Raw genomic sequence first — 21758 nt, forward strand, 5'->3', positions numbered from 1 at the left:
GTGCAATGAATAAATATAATGTACAAGTTACACCTTTTGAATGCAATTACTGAAATAAATCAAGTTTTTCAAAATATTCTAATTTACTGGCTTTTACCTGTATTTACGAATAAATATATACTTATGAGGATATATGTACTGTATGCACGTATGAATCATGTACTATATATGTGTATATGAGTTTGAATATGTGGATGGGCGGATCAGTATGTATGTATTATTCATAATCAGAAATTCAATCAATTGAAGCAGTGAAAATAAATTATGTGTGATTCTCTGTATTCTCATCACGATCACCTTAATCATGTTCTACAATAATGATATGTATGGTGTACTAATAACACTGTCATATAATTATGAGTGCTTTCAACACATCCATAAGTTTCTTAAGAGCTAAATAAACTTAAGAACAGCGCGGCATGCAGCGGCTGATAGTCTGTGTCTGAGACGGGTGATCAGCTGCGCCTGCGGTGATCAATGTCCGCGGCTCGAGAAGCTCTCGTAAATAAATTATTTCTTGCCGGCAAAATCTATAGCGCCGCGTACAGGAAGTCATGATAATGTAAAGGATGGATCCTGGAGATCTGAAAGAACTCTCTCCCTATAAAACTAATATAACTAATATCGCTCCTTCATCAATGAGGAAGGGAGCTGCCTTTTTTGTCCGGTGGGAGTGTCCAGCTTATCCAGTGAAGTTCAGTAAGCCTGCCCGGGAGCAGGTTTAAATTTTTGGATGTGTTGCTATGGTAATTAATCTAAGCTTGCTTCGAGAAACCGAGAACGCCTGACCTACGTCATCTTATTCTGACAATTAGCCCGCTAACTCAGTAAGCCAGGTACGAGAAATAGGGCCCTGAATGTGTTGATGTGATTGTTGTTTATGTTTGTCTGTTTTTACCTCAAGCTCTAAAATCCGAAACTCCAGCAGTTCATTTTGATCTCTGATGTCCTGGATTTCATTTTCCAACTGCAGCTCCTCACCTTCCATTTGCTTCACCTGCAAATATCAGAAATTGCTCAGAGCCAGACACAGTACCCAAAACAATGGGTATATATATCCATCCATTCATCCATTTTCATTCTCTTATCCAGGTCGGGTCGCTGTGGCAGTAGGCCCAGCAGGCTGACCTAAGCTTCCCTCTCACCCGCAATATTTTCAAGATCATTCTGGGGGATCCTGAGGTGTTCCCTGTCCAGCGGGGAGATATAATCCCTCCAGCATGTCCTGGGACTTCCCCAGGGTCTCCTACCAGTTGGACGTGCCTGGAAAACCTCTAATGGGAGGCGTCCAGGAGGAATCCTGATTGGATGCTGAGCCACCTCAGCTCACTCCTTTAAACACGAAGGAGCAGCACCTCAACTTCAAGCTCCCTCCTGATTATCCGAGCTCCTTACCCTATCTATAAGACTGAGCCCTACAGAGGAAACTCATCTCCTTACTCTATCTCCAAGAGTCCTACAGAGGAAACTCATCTCCTTATCCTATCTCTAAGGCTGAGCCCCCACACAAAAACCCAGAGGGACCCGGTAGAAAGCCTTCTCCAAGTCCACAATGCACATGTTGGCTGGTTGGGCAAACCCCCCTAACCCTCCAGTAGTCTTTAAGGATAAAGAGCTGGTCCACTGTTCCATGCCCGGGACGAAATCCACACTGTTCGTATTGAATCTGAGGTTCAACAATGGTTTATAGGATGTATATATATATATCAATGTGTTTCCTGTGTTTTCTTCACCTTCTCCACCAGCTGTTGATTCCTTTGATACAACGCCTGCTTCTCCTCCACCCACTTCACATCCTGAGAGACAGACAGACAGACAGTAGTGTCAGTAGACATAATATAAAAACAAGTTCTTACCAAGCAATCTAAATTACCATCCAGATTCAGATGTTTACAAAAACTGCAATATTGATACGTCTTATTTGTTCAGATGCAACCCCGGCGGTGTGAAATGGAGTTGAGAGCAAACAAAAGATAACATAATTAAAAGTGGTAAGGTGGCTTACTTTCATATCTTATGAGTAGGGCATGCTGTTTACATGTCTATTCAATGTATTTCTGAGAATAAGATAAGCATGTTAATATTATTAGTATTCTACTCAGATTCCAGAGATTTGAAGGATTGTTTTTAACTTGTGTGATCCAAACTTTTCCAATAATTCCAGTGCAAAGTAACTGCCAAAAAACGCAATTTCTTGAAAAAAGGTAGATATAATCATATCCAAATGAATTATGTCAATGTCAACCGGTACATCATGTTCCAGAGTATGAAACATTCAACTGGCATTAATTGATCGTGGCTGTGTCTGGAGCCAGTCCTGCCTCCTGCCATGGATCGTGGCTGCCTGGAGCCAGTCTTGCCTCCTGCCATGGATCGTGGCTGTGTCTGGAGCCAGTCCTGCCTCCTGCCATGGATTGTGGCTGTCTGGAGCCAGTCCTGCCTCCTGCCATGGATCGTGACTGTATGGAGCCAGTCCTGCCTCCTGCCATGGATCGTGGCTGTCTGGAGCCAGTCCTGCCTCCTGCCATGGATCGTGGCTGTCTGGAGCCAGTCCTGCCTCCTGCCATGGATCGTGGCTGTCTGGAGCCAGTCCTGCCTCCTGCCATGGATCGTGGCTGTCTGGAGCCAGTCCTGCCTCCTGCCATGGATCGTGGCTGTCTGGAGCCAGTTCTGCCTCCTGCCATGGATCGTGGCTGTCTGGAGCCAGTTCTGCCTCCTGCCATGGATCGTGGCTGTCTGGAGCCAGTCCTGCCTCCTGCCATGGATCGTGGCTTTCTGGAGCCAGTCCTGCCTCCTACCATGGCCCTGCTGATGCCCGTCCTGTCTATCTCTTTCTGCTGACATGGATCGTGGTTATCGCGATCGTGGTCCATGCCTACTACTCATTATATGATTAATTTCTGTCATATTCATTGAATGTGCTGTAACTCTGTTACGTTATTCATTCTGGTCACATGACATCTATTACTTCTGTCCATCTGGGGAGAGGGATCCTCCTCTGTTGCTCTCCTGAAGGGTTCTTCCCTTTTTCCCTGTAAAAGGGTTTTTACTATCTTTATTTGGGGGAGTTTTTTCTGATCCAATGTGAGGTCCCGGGACAGGATGTTATGTGTACAGATTGTAAAGCCCTCCGAGGCAAACTTGTATTTGTGATGTTGGGCTAAATAAAATGAACTGAATTGAGTTTATCTCACTTCAGTCAATTCCTAACAGGCCGATAGTCAATAAAGTATTTACTATCATCATCTAATTTACTTTGTTCAGTCATCTACACCGATGATTGGCATAAAAACACACATTTCAAATGATAAAAGGTAAATGAACTGAACTTGTTTCGCACTTTTCTAAAAACCTGAACTTACCTCGGTAACCCCAACTCCTGCTTTAGGGGCGGATCACACCAGACACGACTCTCAAAAACGCATCGCTAGCAAAACCATTGTTTTCCTATGGTACAGCACGCCTTTCATGAGCACCTTTTAAATGCTGCATTTTGCGTTTTTCTAGCGTTTTTCATTCTCAACTTTTAAGCGCAAGGCGCAGAATCGCACAGCTCATCAATGTCAGTGTGTATCGCCCGGTTGCGCACGCAGGCCCGCTCCGCAGGCAAAGGCGTTTTTGAAGCGACTGCGCTTTGAAAAGCCTTTACTGACTTATTTTTCTGGATGTAGAGTTTGAAATGTTCCAAAGATATTGTTAGTTCAGACGTCAGGCATCAGGCTGGGGTTAACCCCTCTTTAAACATGATCTTTAAATGCGTATTAATCACATGATTGCAATTAGTACTTTAATTAGAATGTTTGATGCTTTCTGCATACATTTCAAAGGTTTAACTGATGACTGCCTGCAGTTGAAGCTCTCTTCCCGCGTTGAGAAAAAAACGTCTGAGGAGCCGAGGCAGTTTTTCTCCATTAGTTGGAGCATCAATAGCACTTTCAACGCAACGCCATGAGCTAATAAGTGACCAGCTGGTGCTTAGACAGCGAGCGCTTGAAGCTTTGTCAGGAAGCAAGTCCACTAAAATGTCTGGTGACAGCGTGACATATACGCTTATAACAGAGAGAGGACCGTGGCACCCCTCTTCTGTTAATTAGCTGTGTTACGTGTGTGTGTATGTCTGTGTATGTGTGTATGTGTGTGTGTGTGTGTGTGTATGTGTGTGTGTGTGTGTGTGTGCGTGTGTGTGTGTGTGTGTGTGCGTGTGTGTGTGTGCGTGTGTGTGCGTGTGTGTGTGTGCGTGTGTGTGTGTGTGTTACCAGTCCTTGTTGTTTCAGTGCGGACTCCAGGTCTGCAACTCTGGTTTGATATTGACTGATTTCAGTCAGCAACTGCTCTCTGGTCTGTAAAACAGGGAATGGAACCATCAACCTGTTGGTGCCTTGCTTCATCACACAGAATAGAACCATCAACCTGTTGGTGCCTTGCTTCATTACACATATTAGAACCTTCAACCTGTTGGTGCCTTGCTTCATTACACAGATTAGAACCTTCAACCTGTTGGTGCCTTGCTTCATTACACAGAATAGAACCATCAACCTGTTGGTGCCTTGCTCCGGCTGACCTTGATCTCCTTCTCGGCGTCGTAGTGGACTCCGCTGGTCTCCGTCAGCAGAGCGTACGCTCGCTGCAACGCCTGATATTCCTGAGTCAGCTGACGGTAACGAAACTCTGCCTCCTCTCGCACACACACCTGAAACACACAAACAAGTCAGTAAAAGAACCAGTGAGAGCAGTAGCAGAACCAGCTGTTGGTCTGGAACCAGCTGGTCTTCACTCCTGGTCCTGGTCTTTGCGCAAAGACAGTGGCGTAGAGACATCACGACACATCAAAGAAAGAGAACATTTATTAGACATTAAGCAAAGAAAAGGAAGAATATTCTTGTCACTTTTTGGGTGTTTCCCTGTTTTCTGTGTACCTCGTCTGGTTCTGTATCAGGAGTTCTGTCGGTGTGGAACGACAAAGATGACCCATCAGAGTCCACAGACACTTCCTCATCATAGCCATAGAACGTCTCTATGACCTGTGTGAGAAAAAGGAGAACACTAACAATAGAACAGGAAAATAATAGAGCAGAATAACAATAGAACAGGAGAACAAAAAGATGAAGACATAACATGTTTGAAAACGTTAAGAAGTTCTTACCCGGCAAGCTTTGAAGGTCCGTTTCCTCCGGACTGATTCTTGACGTCTGCATCTCAGTAACATGTCTCTCTCCTGGAGGATACGCGCATGACATCAGTCAATCATTCCTTCATTTAATCTTGAATTCATTAAATTATGCATTCATTCATTAATGTATTCATTCATTAGTTAATTTATTAATCCGTTGTGTATGCATGATTTTCCATTAGCTGATTTTGGTCCGAATCTTTGAGGACATATCTTTACTTTCTAAATGTTCCACAATGAATGACATAATTGACCTCCATCACACACGGTAAAATAGTAACAGAGTAGAAGTACTCATTGTAGTAGCAGTTGAAGTACTGACAGTAGTAGAAGTACTCATCAATACTCACTATAACATTCTTTACATAACCAGCTGTCTCCAGAGCCTGAAAACATAAAGAGTTGTATTTAACAACTCATCAGTATTTAAAAGCTCATCAGTCGGTTAGAATCAATCAGGCTGGAAGACAGAAATGCATAAAAAGTCAAAGAAAGTACTCGTAGAAGTAGTAGAAGTACCTTAGAATGTTGTTGATGATGAGTTTTTGTTTTAGTAGTTGTTGCGTCAAAACAAGTTGAGCATGCTGAACTAAGGAGCAGCTGGAAACTCCAGGCCTGAAGGGGGCAGAACCAAATGAACACAGAGTGGAACCCAGGATGCAATCCATGTTTCTGGGGGGACACAAGTCACCAGCGTGCACCTTATGGGTATAACATGTTTGGTGTTAGCCTAGCCGCTCTCTTTGTCCTCCTCCACAACACAGCTGGTGTTCAACCACAGACGCAACTGGTTATCAACCTATTCCGGAACCACTATTCCTACGGTTTCAACCACCAAGTCCGTTTTGAAAGGAAAATAAAACACTGGAACGGAAACAGAGTTGTCCCTTTGCCTGTTTGTGTTGAACGAGCCATTTTCAAGTTTGGGCTAATGCTGGAATAAACATTAACACCGAGATAACTTGACAGTTGATAACCAGCTCATATCCAGCGTGGCAGTGAAGACCCAGGGATTAAAGGCCTGAAAAAGGGGAAGCTGTCATCGCAAAGGGAGAATTCGGCGAAGGAAGCTCTTGGGAAGACGGTGAAACAGCTGAAGCAAGAGCGGACCTTGGCAAGAACTGTCTTCACCAAGCAGGCCAACTACCTGAGCAGAACGTCAAAAAACCTGATGAGGACCGAACTACAAGAGGAGTTCAGGAAGCTCACGTCACTGGCAAGGAACGTCGGGGAAACAAATGATGGCTACAGGGCTGGCCTACTGGCTGACCTCGAAGCTCAGACCGATGAGGGTGAAGAAGTAAAGCTTGACGGAGACCTGCAGGCAGACCTCGACAAAGCAATGGAGGAGTGTGATGAAACACGGGATAAAGTCTGAAGCACGGTCCAAGACAACCTCTGGCCCAGATATGGAGAAAGTGAGGTCGGAGCGGCAATAAGAGATGCAGGCACAGCCGGTGGAGAACTTGAGGGGATACCTGTTTCCGCCGTGAATAGCGATGGCTGTGAGCTAAGGTGGGACAGTGTGAAGAAGCAAATCCAAGGTGCAGCTACAAGCCTAGCAGAGTGGGAGATGTGGATTCCAGCATCACAGAAGGCAAGTCTGGAGGACAGGGTGAAGGAGCTGAAAACCCTAAGCGCCAGCCTTGAAGCAAGGAGAGCCAAATTCCTCACAGCACAAAGAATGGAAGAAGAGGAGAGAAGACGAAGAGCACCACCACTGCCTGTGCCAGCTCAACAATCAGTAGTGAGAATAAGACCAACCAGCCTACCCAAGTTCGACGGATGTAAAAGGAATTTCCATCGATGGAGAAAGGACTGGGAGAACCTGCAAAGACAGGGGGAACCGACCGGCTCAGCAGAGGCAAAGAAGTTCCAACTCCTGGACAGCGTCGAGGAGAGAATCTGCAGAGAACTGCGCCTGTCAACGTACAGCACTGCGGAAGAGATGTTTAGAGTGCTGGAAATCAGCTATGGGAACAAGTCTACAATTGCCCTGGAGATAATTGAAGATCTTGAGAAATTTCCTGTATTAAGAGCAAACCAGCCGAGAAAAGTCATGGACATGATTCGAACCATTGAGAAGGCCCTGAGCGACCTCACAGAGCTCGGAAACACTTGAGCCGTAAAGAATCCCCTGGTGGTCAGATCTACAGAGGGCAAGCTGCCCGACAACCTGAAGAGAGACTGGTTCGTATTCATGGTCAACCCAAGAAATGGCGTGACACCAGACACTCACTTCGACAGCCTTCTTGCGTTCCTGAAAACCCAAGAGGAAGTTCTTGAGAGACTGAAGCAGCTTGGCGTAAGTGAAAAGCCTGGACAGGAAGTATGCCTCCACACGATCCACAAGGAGAGGAAGATGCATTGGCTGTGGAGATGAAAAGCATCGGGAGAAGATTTTCTTTTGCAAGCGGTTTAAAGAACTGAAGCCTGGCGAGAAGCGGAGTGCTGTAGAAGAGTTGGGAGCATGCAAGAGATGCTTATGCCGTGTTCACACCGGACGCGACGCGAATTTGCGGCGCCGCGTCCACCGCGGAAGTTTACTCGAGTGAGTAGAAAGAGGGTGTTCACACCAAACGCAAATTCGCGGCGCGACCAAAGGGGCGTGGCTTAGCTCTGTTGCTTGCCTCAGTGAGAGACAAGCGACGAAGCTTTCATTTCCGCTATCGACCATGGAATAAATAACCACTACTGCTTTATACTTGTTGTGGAAGTCCCAAACACGTCGGAACATGAAACGCCCTCGTATTTGGGTTCATAACATCATCCGTAGCCGCACACAGCTCACCGACTCACCGACTCCTCCAGGAACTGCGTCTCGCGTATCTCCGTAAAACGATACCGATTATGCCATCCACCATGGAAATAACCACTAGTTCTGCTTTATACTTTTTGTGTAAACTCCACATATGTCGGAACATCAAACTCCATGGTGTCTGGGTTCATAATAGTATCAGTAGTCCCACAACAACGTCTCAATGAAGCCGCTGTCAGCGCTGGTTCAGGCGGAGCAGCAGCAGTTTCATTCAGAAACGGGGAGACGGCGGTGGTGACGGGCGGAGCTTCTCAACGCTGATTCTCAACGCTGATTGGCTGCCGCAACTTTGCGTCACGCGATTTCTCCGCCAGAGTTGGGATAATTCAACTCACGCGAATTCGCGCCGCGTCCTTCGCTTTGTTCGCCCCAGGTCAAACATTCTGTTCGCGCCGCCTCCAACGCGTCTATCTCGCCGCAAATTCGCGCCGCAGCGCGTCTGTGGATTGACTTTACATGTAAACTGGTCGCGCCGCAAATTTGCGTCGCGTCCGGTGTGAACACGGCATTAGTCTGTCACAGAGAAGATGAGTACTCTAAGGACACTTACCTGTGCAAAAACAGAGACTGCAAAAAAGGGAACTCGTCAGACCACCATTTCTTTCTTTACCCAAGAGGAGACTTCAAGATGAAGGAAGCTGATGGAGGAAAATCCACCTGGAGAAAGCAACCACTCACAGAGGAGCAAAGAAAGTTGATGTCTGAACTCACCCCAGAAATGGCAGAAAGGTTCAAGAAAGCCTTCACCAACACCACTGCAAGAACCAGCTTCGTGGAGAAAGATCAAGTGGTGCCGTCAAAGGCTCCCGAGCTACCAGTCATTCTAATGCTGTTAGAGGTAACTGCCAATGCAGGACAGAAGATCGGAACTCTCATTGACTTGGCATCAGACACCAACTACGTCACCCACAGAGCTGCCAGGAGATTAAATCTTCAAAGTGAAAACATCACGCTTGCCGTCCATGGAGTCGGAGGAATGGCCATGAAGGTCAGGACCAAAAGATACTCACTCAGAGTGAGAGTCAAGACACCCACCGGCACGGAGAGAGCTCATGAGCTTATCTGCTACGGCTTGGATGAAATTGCCAAAGTGCACAGAGTAATCAAACCAGAGCAACTCAAGACATTCTTCCCAGAAACCAACATGGAAGACCTCAGAAGACCAAAGCACATTGAGCTGCTCATCAGTCACCGGGAGGGAAGACTTGCTCCACAAAGAGTGAAAGTGATTGGAGACCTTGTCCTTTGGGAAAGCCCATTAGGAAAGACAGTTGGAGGAGCACATCCGGATCTCGTTGAAGATGTGGATACGACTGTGCATACGTCTAAGACACACTTTGCACGATCCATGAGAACCTCAGCAGTGAAGTATCAAGAAATCACTGATGCACTGGAGTTCAAAGGTGAAACCAAAACCACAGTTGCTGACAAAGAGTTCTTGGACTGGTGGAAATGGGACAGCATAGGAGCAGCCTGCGAGCCAAAGTGTGGAGGATGCCGGTGCGGCAACTGTCAACCAGGAGGCAAGAAAATGACTCTGACTGAATAAAGAGAGCTGGAGATCATAAGGAAAGGCCTAACCCCCCTCAACGCAGATGAACACAGTGATGGACCTCACTGGGACACAAAATACCCCTGGTTTCAAGATCCAAGGTCCCTTCCCAACAACAGGAGTGGAGTGGAAGCCACTTTCTTGCGAACAGCAAAGCAACTCAAAAAAGAGCCAGAATGGAGAATGTTATACACAGCTCAAGTCCATGAGATGGTGGAAAGAGGAGCAGCAAAGAAACTCATCAAAGACATCACTGCAAGCTGGGAAGGACCAGTGTGGTATGTCAGCCACTTGGTGGCGCCAAACCCGCGCTCGCTTACAACACCCCGTGCGCCTGGTGTGGAACAGCAGCCAAAAATTTAAAGGGCTCTGCATGAATGACCTTCTGCTGAAAGGGCCTGATGTCCTCAATCCCATCCGAGCTGTACTACTCAGGTTCAGACGAGGTGTCCATGCTGCTCTTGGTGACATCAAGAAGATGTACAATTCTGTGTGGTTAGAAGACCTGGAGATGCACCTCCACAGATTTCTCTGGAGGGACACTGAGGAGGGAGAGATCGAAGAGTATGCCATCACCAGAGTCAATATTGGCGATCGACCAGCAGGGTGCATCACACAGCTGGCCATGAGAGAGACAGCAAAGCTGCCCATGTTTGCTCACCTGTAGGATGAACGTAGGATCCTGGAAGAGGATGCTTATGTCGACGATATCCTAACTTCCCATAATGACCTGCGAAAGTTGGACCAGAATGCCAGGAGAGTTGAAGAAATCCTGAAGCCAGGCAGATTCTTCCTCAAGATCCAGGATCCGGTCAGGCCAAAGTGGGAGGCAGGAAGGTGAGCCAGGAGAAGAAGGAGCAGGGACAGACAGAATATTCATCCTTCCAAACCAGATGAGGGAAGGAGACAACAAGGCCCTTGGAGTTGGATACCTCGTGGAAGAGGATAAACTTTACCTTTAGGACCTCAGTCAACTTCTCAAAGAGAAAAGGAAAAATGAGAGTCGGCCAAAATCTCCTTGGTGAAGAGGTGAGGGAAAAAACTCCAAACCCACTGACGAGAAGACAACTGCTAAGCCAAGTAGCTGGTCTGTATGACCCAATAGGCCTTGTCACACCTGCCAAACAGAAGGGTGCAATTCTTGTCAGAAAGGCATTTCAGGAAGCTGGAGGCAAAGCTCCGACCAAAGGCACCTGGGACAGACCTCTGTCCGAAAAGTTGAGGGAAGAAGCCATCCTGCTGTTTGAGGAATACACCCGCCTTAGCCAAATCACCTTCCACAGAGCCTTGGGGAGTAACATTCTCTGATGGAAGTGACAAGAGCTATGGAGCTGTGGTGTACTTCAGATGGGAAACCCGGCAAGGCATCCAAGTCAGACTCGCGGAGTCCGAGGCAAAGCTCACACCACTGGACCAAAAAGGAGAACCAGTGAAAGCTGAAACCTGTGGCGCAGTCTTTGCAGCATGGCTCAGGAAATACATTGAAAAGCACAACCAAATGGAAATCGAACAATGGCTCCACCTGCTGGACAGTCGGACTATGCTAGGAGCAATCCAAAGAGACAGCTATGGATATCAAACCTTCTTTGCGAACAGAGTTGGAGAGATTCAGAAATCCACTTCTGCCGAAGACTGTTGGTGGATCCCAGGAGACCTGAACATTGCTGACCTTGTAACAAGAGGTGCAAGACCAGAAGACCTCAAAGAGGATTCTGTGTGGCAGAATGGACCAGGATTTCTGAAGGACCAGGTGGTAGAGTGGCCAACAAAGTCAGCCAAAGAGGTGGCTGCACTTGCCAAAGAGGGCATAGACCGGCTCCAAAGAAAGTCTTTCACAGCAGCACTGACCAGAGCACAGGGGGAAAAATAAAGGGAGGTCCCATCTGCCACCGAGATGCCTCCAAAGTCTCCAATTTTAATTCACGCGAGGAGCGACCAGGAAGATGCTCAGAAAGGTGGCCCTGATGGACAAGGACCCAAGATCCAATCCCAGAGAGCACCAACTGGTTCTGCAATGGGGAAAAATCCTCGACATCAGGAAGTTCAGCAATTTGACCAAGCTGGCCAGAGTCATTGCCTGGGTATGGAGAGCTGTGAAGAAGCGGAAAGCATTACTGGTGAAGACCTCAATCTCTTGTAAGCTAAAGTGGGAGGGAATTCCTCCAGCAACAGAGGTAGCGACACGCGCTAAGGAAGCCGTACTTACCATTGCAGAGTATGAAGATGCACTCCGGGATCTGTTCCTTGCGGCTCAAGAAGGTGTAACTTTTCCAGAGACCACACTGAACAGACTTGTCGTATACAAGGAGGAAGACACTGGACTTTTACTCTGTGGAGGAAGATTCCAAATCTTTAATGACGACAAAACGGCAGTACCAATTGTACCATATGATGCGTGGGTATCCACTCTCCTCGCTAAAGAAGCCCACAATGCGAACCATGAAGAGATAGCAGGCACACTACTCCGGATGCGAAGCACAGCCTGGGTGATAAAGGGCCGGAGGCTGGCTCAGAAGATTGTTGACAGCTGTGTGACATGCAGAAAAGCTCGGGCAAGGAAATGCCAGCAGATCATGAGTGACCTACCATTGGAGCGGATAACACCAGCCAAGCCATTTGAGTACACAACGGTGGACTTATTTGGACCTTATGAAGTCAAGGATGACTTCAAAATACACATGCTGCATGGCATCGAGAGCGATGCACACAGACGTTGTCAGTGACCAGTCAACTGAAGGCTTCCTATTGGCACACCAGAGATTCACAGCACTGAGAGGGCATCCGAAGAAACTGTGGTCAGACCCGGGAAAAAACTTTGTGGGAGCCAGACCGGCCCTCAAACAACTCTACCACTTTCTGGGCCAATTGGAACAATCCAAGCTTGAGAACGAAGCTTCCAAGCATGGAACAGAATGGAGTTGGGAAATCCACCCAGCAGACTCACCTCACTGGAATGGAGCTGCTCAAAAGCAGAAGACGAAGAGACTCGCAACCAAAATCTCAGCTACCGTCCTTCACAGGGATGTCCTCTCAGGGATGTCCTCTCGAGTAGAAGTACCTTGGATAAGTCGTCAAGGATTTGTTTTTGTTGTAGTATTAGTAGTAGTATAAGTACCTTGGATAAGTCATCGATGATGTGTTGTTGTAGTAGTAGTAGTAGTAGTAGTAGTAGTAGTAGTAGTAGTAGTAGAATAACTACCCTGGACAGCTGAACCACTGAAAACGCAGGTAGAAAATACACGGCCCGCCACTGGGTAGAAGTAGTAGTAGAAGTAGTACTAGTAGTAGAAGTACCTTGGACAAGTCATCGATGATGTGTTGTTGTAGTAGTAGTAATAGTTGTAGTAGTACTAGTAGTAAAAGTACCTTGGACAAGTCGTCGATGATGTTTTGTTGCTCCAGAACTTGTAAACGTAGAAACTCCATCTCGCGCTCATCCTGGCTGTAACCATGGTAACTGGTGGAGTGGCTCCGGTCCAGGTCGTTTAAAGAACTTGGTCTCCTCTGTGGATATACATATACATACATATATATATACGTATATACATATATATACTGAACATGACAAAAGAAGGAGGGGCTTATCCCTCACAGGGACCCTTACTACTGAACATGACAAAAGAAGGAGTGGCTTGTCCCTCACAGGGACCCTTACTACTGAACATGACAAAAGAAGGAGTGGCTTGTCCCTCACAGGGACCCTTACTACTGAACATGACAAAAGAAGGAGGGGCTTGTCCCTCACAGGGACCCTTACTACTGAACATGACAAAAGAAGGAGGGGCTTGTCCCTCACAGGGACCCTTACTACTGAACATGACAAAAGAAGGAGGGGCTTGTCCCTCACAGGGACCCTTACTACTGAACATGACAAAAGAAGGAGGGGCTTGTCCCTCACAGGGACCCTTACTACTGAACATGACAAAAGAAGGAGGGGCTTGTCCCTCTCAGGGACCCTTACTACTGAATATGACAAAAGAAGGAGGGGCTTGTCCCTCACAGGGACCCTTACTACTGAATATGACAAAAGAAGGAGGGGCTTGTCCCTCACAGGGACCCTTACTACTGAACAGACTGTTTATGTTGTTCCCTGATAAAAGACAAATGTTTCTTCTTCAGCATGATATTAAGCTGTTTTACAATAGAATAAAAATAGTCTATAACATCTGAAAATAGATACAATATTGAATTGAATGACCAGTCATATAGAAGCATTACAAAAATAACATACATATTTGTTTTCTTCCCTGGCATATTTTAGATTGATATACTGTTGTTAACTTGCTGTTGCTCCAGAGTGTTATATTGTTCTGATAACATTACTTTAAAATAAAAGCGCGCAATACACTAGTTTTTACTTAATTATTGAATTTGGCGCATGATGCAATTAATTGCGATTAATCTCAGAAGAATTATGCGATCAATCAGTTACATTTTTTTAACTTTGCCCAGCCCTAATGTATATATATATATATATATATATATATATATATATATATATATATATATATATATATATATATATATATATTGCGCAGGTAGAAAATATATATATATACACTACCGGTATACTACCCGATATATATATATATATATATATATATATATATATATATATATATATATATATATATATATATATATATATATATATACGATCAATCATATATATCATATATATTGTAATCATTATTTTGATATGGAAAGATGTCTGATTCAGATCTGAATTAACTTTGACCAAATACGTAGTTTGTGTTCCAATACATTAAAACTGGTTTGACTGTTATTTAATATTAATAATTATGAATGAATAATAATAATACCTTCTACCCTGTGAACTGCTGTTTGATAACATGACACCTGAACAACTGGTTTGACTGGGACCAAACCAGTTGGGGTCAGAGGTCACGTTCTGCTATTCAGTTTTCTGTTCCCCGAGAACATCAACGATGTCACATCTTTTCACAACTTTGTATCCAACTTTGTTCATTATTTACCTTTATTGGCCCATCTATAGTTACCATAGCTACCATAAAAGAGATTGTGGTTACCATAGCTACCATCTCCATGTTCTCCTGCGTGACGAAGCGCAGCTTGTTGTCGAGGCGACGCAGCGTGAGCGCCAGCTCCTCGTTCTTCCTGCTCAGACGCTTGTTTTTGTCCAGAAGAGGAAGAAACTGACTCTCTGTCTCTCTCAGACGCTTCAGCTGCAGAAGAATAAATATGAAAGAAAAGAAAATATTAAATATACAGAAAATACAGAAACAAAAACAACATAGTATATAAAATACAGCCAGAGAACGGGTGTATGATGTGAAGTGTGTGTGTATCTTTGTGATGACCACTTTGGGTTTTAGACCTTGGGAAGGAGGACATGTGTATTTTGAGGACATTATTACCTTGTGAGGACATTTACATATTGTGAGGACATTATTACTTGTGAGGACACTATTACCTTGTGAGGACATTTATATATTGTGAGGACATTATTACTTGTGAGGACACTATTACCTTGTGAGGACATTTATATATTGTGAGGACATTATTACTTGTGAGGACATTTATATATTGTGAGGATATGGGGCTCGGGACTGCATCATGTCGAGGAAAAGTAGAAAGTGAAATATTTTTCTGTTATGTGTTTGTTACCAGTTCGTTTCGTTCTTCAGACAGCAGAGCATTTCGATCCTCCAACTTCCTGACGACGGCACTGAGCTCAGCGATTTTTAACTGAAACCTACGCGTGTCCCGGTCCTCCTGAGCCTGTACACACACACACACACACACACACACACACACACACACACACACACACACACACACCAAAGAGTTGTTATATTACAGAGGTATTTCAGGTTCCTTCTATAACTCTTAGAAAACGAGCTACAATAAGCTACAATAAGCCTGTTGACATAAAGACATGACGAGAGAACCCAACTTTGACTCCCGAGCTGCATTTCACTAACAAACCACCACATAGCTCCGGTCCTCTCTCCAAAGAGTCTATGTAGCGTCTGTGCTGAGCCACGTGGGACACACCGGGTCCTAAAGCGTAAGCATGTGTCCGACGGTGATGACGTCACCACCGGGTCATGAAGGACGCCGGCCAGATGATGTGAGGCGATTTGCTGGCACATACATATTATTGATCATGAGTATCTAGCTATCACCTGGATTGGTCTACTTACAACTGAGGTGGCGCGTGATGTCTCCTCTAAGCTAACTGGCCAGCTAGCTTAGAGGAGAATAAAACATACTCAACACTCGTACCACTGTCGGGCATCACCCCATCACCATCTTATTATTGTTCTTTATCACTTTGTGTTGTGTCTATTTCCTTTTCTGTTGAGAAGAAAACTGAGACTTCTGTTAGCTTTGAGGCTGCTTGCCTTTCAATGTCATTTATTAATGCTTCATAAAGCATAAATAGTCTTTGCTTTAAATGAGGTCACACAACACACTTAACTAATACTTAACTAACCCTAGTAACTACTGAATTAATCATGAATTACAGTATTAAAACACGTTTATAAAGCACATGTTAACCATTAGTGCATCATCTGTAAGTCCTTAATAATTGGTTTTCAATATATATATATATATATATATATATTACTTATTTGGTTTGAAATATATAATGCTTAATTTACAGATGGGGAATCCATAATTTATAAAGTATGAAAACATAATCATGAAATGCATAATAGTCAAGTTTATTAATCAATAATAAAACATGTATAACTGTGTTCATAAATTGCATACAAATGAGTTACTAATGAGTGTTTATGTTGGAACAATGCTTTATAAATGATGATTAAGTGTTTACTCATGCTTTACTAATGCTGAATAGTGTGACGTTATTATAAAGGGTTACCAAAGTATCTGCCACTGTTTGTGACATCTTCCAGTGAGAATCTATTTGTGGTCACTCCTAATTGACTTGGAAGTAAAGGAAATCCTAAACTAGTAACATCTAGTTTGATCCAGCTTTTCATTGCTTCTCTTCACTTGGCCATGTGACCTATTCTGCCTTTACAGGTTGTGTTTGATCCTGGGAACCACATTATTCACTTTTCTGTATAGGGTGCGAGTGTTTGGATGGTTCAAATCTATTTGATTAGTGGTCCTGGTGACTTTGAACAAGGTGGAATCTGGAGTGGAATGTCATGACTTCACGTTTGAAATGTGACATGAAGTGAATGTAGTTCATGCAGTTCATGAGGTGAGCTTACGGTGTGAGGAGCAGTGTTAGGGGCAGGGTTAAGGGCTTGACCAGGGTGGTATAGTCCAACCCTCTGTGCATCTCTCAGGGCTGCGATCTGCTGCTCAGCAGCCTGAGTCTGCAGCTGGAGGCGGTGGGCGTGTCCAGCCTGCAGCCCCAGGGCTTTATCCAAAACACTGACAGCTCTGTCCTTCAACTTAATTTCATCCATCTGCATACAAAGATGTAGATAGACTGATTGGAAAGACAGACATGTACACAGGTTAGAGTCAGACAGGTAAGCAACAAGGTTAGGAAGACACACAGGTGAAGGGTGTGGCTGGACTCGACGTGCATGGACCTGAGCACAGCCAGACCCCCGTCATATAGACCCGAGGACAATTAGACCCAAAGAGGTGACCAATGCCAGCAGCAGAACCATGATTATGAACAGCAATCTAATAATAATGTACAACACTACGAATCACAGGACCCAGATACTTATGACTTGCCTGAAACAGATGCTTTCTATTGAGTTCAAGTTAAAGTGAGACACTGCTGAGTCTGTAAATACAGAGTCTTCTGTGTGAGGGGTCCTGGAGTTGTACCAGTCTCTGCTTGACCCAAACAGTCTTTTCATTGTATGGTGCTAGTCGTTGTTGTCTTGTCTGTCCATGGAGGTCATTGTGGATGTAACTATTACTGAGTCGGGCTGAAAGAGTAAAATCACACACTTGTTGTGACATATTCACATGTGTGTAAACAGTCATGCGTCATGTGACTCGTACCAGTCGGCGGATCTCCCTCTCACAGTCTCTCTTGGTCCTGTTCAGCTCCTCCTGGTGTTGGTGATGAGCTGATCGCAGTTCAGCTGCTCGGGCCTGGCCGGCCTGCTGCGCCGATGTCAGAGCCTCCTCGGCATTCTTCTTTGCTCCTCTTTGCTCCTGCACCTCCTGCTGGAGGCGACAACGCTCCGCCTCCCAGCTCCTCCTCGCTTCCTCCACCTCTGCTAGTAGGGCACTCCTCACCTGAAGAACAGGACAGAGTCTTAAATATTCAGAAACTATTCTTCACTCTTGAACACAGACAAGAGGGAGAGTAAAATTATATCTCTCAAGAAAAACAGTTAAATTATCATCCACATCTGGAGAAAGAATAGATGAGTGAATTATCATCCAAATCTGGAGAAAGACAAAAATAGTTAAATCACCCTTCTCACCTGAGGAATGAGAAGATGAGGAGTTAAATCTCTGGAATGTTTAACTGGCATTAAAGCAGGGGTCTCAAACAGGCGGCCCGCGGGCCATTTGCGGCCCCCCTCCCAACAGCCCGCGACATAATGCCAAAATGATCATATTTCCGGGCCGCGATTTATTTTTTTTCTTTTATGTATATTTTTCCTTTATATAAATTAAAACTATGCCTAATATACAATTGAAATAAAAAAATAAATTCTATTTACATTTTTTATTTAGTTTGGATCAAAATAATGGTAAATGTCAAAGGTGACCACATGATCGGGCAGGTTTGGATAAGAAGCGAGCCGGTTACGCTGGCAGCTGTTTGCAGACCCCACTGTGACCTGGATCAGGGTTTCTACTGTGACCTGGATCAGGGTTTCTACTGTGACCTCCATCAGGGTTTCTACTGTGACCTGGATCAGGTTTCTACTGTGACCTCCATCAGGGTTTCTACTGTGACCTCCATCAGGGTTTCTACTATGACCTGGATCAGGGTTTCTACTGTGACCTGGATCAGGGTTTCTACTGTGACCTCCATCAGGGTTTCTACTGTGACCTCCATCAGGGTTTCTACTGTGACCTGGATCAGGTTTCTACTGTGACCTGGATCAGGTTTCTACTGTGACCTCCATCAGGGTTTCTACTGTGACCTGGATCAGGGATTCTACTGTAACCTGGATCAGGGTTTCTACTGTGACCTGGATCAGGGTTTCTACTGTGACCTCCATCAGGGTTTCTACTGTGACCTGGATCAGGTTTCTACTGTGACCTCCATCAGGGTTTCTACTGTGACCTCCATCAGGGTTTCTACTGTGACCTGGATCAGGTTTCTACTGTGACCTCCATCAGGGTTACACTGTGACCTCCATCAGGGTTTCTACTGTGACCTGGATCAGGTTTCTACTGTGACCTCCATCAGGGTTTCTACTGTGACCTCCATCAGGGTTTCTACTGTGACCTGGATCAGGTTTCTACTGTGACCTCCATCAGGGTTTCTACTGTGACCTCCATCAGGGTTTCTACTGTGACCTGGATCAGGTTTCTACTGTGACCTCCATCAGGGTTACACTGTGACCTCCATCAGGGTTTCTACTGTGACCTGGATCAGGTTTCTACTGTGACCTCCATCAGGGTTTCTACTGTGACCTCCATCAGGGTTTCTACTGTGACCTGGATCAGGGTTTCTACTGTGACCTCCATCAGGGTTTCTACTGTGACCTCCATCAGGTTTCTACTGTGACCTGGATCAGGGATTCCACTGTAACCTGGATCAGGGTTTCTACTGTGACCTGGATCAGGTTTCTACTGTGACCTCCATCAGGGTTTCTACTGTGACCTGGATCAGGGTTTCTATTGTGACCTGGATCAGGTTTCTACTGTAACCTGGATCAGGGATTCCACTGTGACCTGGATCAGGGTTTCTACTGTGACCTCCATCAGGGTTTCTACTGTGACCTCCATCAGGGTTTCTACTGTGACCTGGATTAGGTTTCTACTGTGACCTGGATCAGGGATTCCACTGTAACCTGGATCAGGGTTTCTACTGTGACCTGGATCAGGGTTTCTACTGTGACTTGGATCAGGTTTCTACTGTGACCTCCATCAAGGTTTCTACTGTGACCTCGATCAGGCTTTCTACTGTGACCTCCATCAGGGTTTCTACTGTGACCTCCATCAGGGTTTCTACTGTGACCTCCATCAGGGTTTCTACTGTGACCTGGATCAGGTTTCTACTGTGACCTGGATCAGGTTTATACTATGACCTGGATCAGGTTTCTACTGTGACCTGGATCAGGGATTCCACTGTGACCTCCATCAGGGTTTCTACTATGACCTGGATCAGGTTTCACTGTGACCTGGATCAGGGATTCCACTGTGACCTCCATCAGGGTTTCCACTGTGACCTCCATCAGGGTTTCTACTGTGACCTGGATCAGGTTTCTACTGTGACCTGGATCAGGGTTTCCACTGTGACCTCCATCAGGGTTTCTACTGTGACCTGGATCAGGTTTCTACTGTGACCTGGATCAGGTTTCTACTGTGACCTGGATCAGGGATTCCACTGTGACCTCCATCAAGGTTTCTACTGTGACTTGGATCAGGTTTCTGCTGTGACCTGGATCAGGTTTCTACTGTGACCTGGATCAGGGATTCTACAGTGACCTCCATCAGGGTTTCTACTGTGACCTGGATCAGGTTTCTACTGTGACCTCCATCAGGGTTTCTACTGTGACCTCCATCAGGGTTTCTACTGTGACCTGGATCATGGATTCCACTGTGACCTGGATCAGGTTTCTACTGTAACCTGGATCAGGGTTTCTACTGTGACCTGGATCATGGATTCCACTGTGACCTGGATCAGGGTCAATGTGGCTCAGCTGTGTGAGCAGAAGCACTGCCAGGTGTCTGGCAAGAAATATAATGAAGTACAAACGTATTCGCTTTCTGTGTGGCCCTCCTATAAAATCACAATGGTGGCCCCAAGCCAAATTGAGTTTGTTACCCCTGCATTAAATTAACCGCACTAAGCTGTTTTACATCCTGATCAGATGGATCTCAGGTAGCAAACGATGAAGCCTCCATGAACTCCAACGCTAGTCATGGAGTCACACAGGGTTCTGTGCTTGGACCAATTTTATTCACCTTATATTTGCTTCCTTTAGGCAAAATTATCAGAAAACACTCCATAAACTTTCATTGTTATGCATCACCTTGTCCGTGGATCCGTCCCTCAGCATCAGCACCAGGCTGTTTAGTCGCTGAATCTCTCCGTCTTTGATCTTGATGACCCTCATCAGCTCCATCTCATGTTGCCGTAGTAACGTCTCTCTGGTCACAGTCAGCTCCTTCTGCTTCTCCTCGTGGAGTTTGGTCTTCAGCTCCGTCACGGTGACCGTCGCCCGGTGGTGCTCCGCCTTCAGCTCCTGACTCTTCTCTCTCTCCAGGCGGCTTACCTGTGATCAGTTTAAAATCAGTAGTAGTTCAAAGTGATCCCAATGGTACTATGGGATTTGTAGTCCTTACCTTGTTCTTCTCATGTTGTAGTTCAATCTGGATTTCCGTCAGCTTGGCTCTCAGCTCCTCATTGGCTGCTTGAAGAGTTGTCATGGCATCAGGTCGCTCCCCCTTCCCTCGCCCCCCTGCTCCTCTCTTTGACATCATCACCGCCACCAGACTCCGCCCTCACAAAGAGCTGTCCGTCAGTCAGAAGTTTGACTACATTCAGACCTGTGGACGCACACAAATACACAACTATCCACAATGTGAGGATCTGATTGGTGAAGTGTTGCCGATCGTTAACTTCCTCTGGTTTCATTCTTCTCATTGAACCCTCTCTGTTTAGGGTTCTGTTCTGTTTTATCCAATACAATTCATACTAGCGAACATTACCAGTACATTACTTTGTCATATGAAAATATCTACATGTACATGTCCTTGTATCTATCACACAACATTTTCTTTATAACATAATATTGGAACATAAAATATTCTCAGTATTACAATGCAAGTAGTACTCTACTATCTACTCAACACTGTAGTGACTGACACAAGGACAAACACTTGGGGAAAGAGCATTAGTAGCAGTAATAGTACACATAGCGTAACTAGTAGTAGCAGTATCAGTAGTACTCATATGTGTACCATGTGGTTGTTCTATAGCAGTATCAGTAGTACTCATATGTGTACCATGTGGTTGTTCTATAGCAGTATCAGTAGTACTCATATGTGTACCATGTGGTTGTTCTATAGCAGTATCAGTAGTACTCATATGTGTA

The 21758-nt window shown here is 45.3% G+C and overlaps 1 protein-coding gene across 1 annotated transcript in view; it reads right to left on the minus strand.

Moving 5' to 3' along the window:
* jakmip3 (Janus kinase and microtubule interacting protein 3) overlaps nt 1-21141 on the minus strand; it is a gene marked incomplete at both ends in the record, with an annotated part of 30671 nt that extends 9530 nt beyond the window's left edge. The window contains 14 exons of the mRNA XM_079214365.1: nt 899-997; nt 1734-1796; nt 4257-4340; nt 4562-4684; nt 4917-5021; nt 5144-5215; nt 5521-5556; nt 12907-13044; nt 14592-14747; nt 15190-15303; nt 16773-16973; nt 17530-17769; nt 20694-20936; nt 21007-21141. Of these exons, the coding sequence (XP_079070491.1) occupies nt 899-997; nt 1734-1796; nt 4257-4340; nt 4562-4684; nt 4917-5021; nt 5144-5215; nt 5521-5556; nt 12907-13044; nt 14592-14747; nt 15190-15303; nt 16773-16973; nt 17530-17769; nt 20694-20936; nt 21007-21141 (1809 nt within the window). The remainder of the gene's footprint in view (nt 1-898; nt 998-1733; nt 1797-4256; nt 4341-4561; nt 4685-4916; nt 5022-5143; nt 5216-5520; nt 5557-12906; nt 13045-14591; nt 14748-15189; nt 15304-16772; nt 16974-17529; nt 17770-20693; nt 20937-21006) is intronic.
* Nucleotides 21142-21758: the final 617 nt, after the last annotated feature.

This window comes from Taurulus bubalis (genome assembly GCF_910589615.1).
Source record: "Taurulus bubalis genome assembly, chromosome: 2".
In the NCBI taxonomy this organism is placed as follows: domain Eukaryota; kingdom Metazoa; phylum Chordata; class Actinopteri; order Perciformes; family Cottidae; genus Taurulus; species Taurulus bubalis.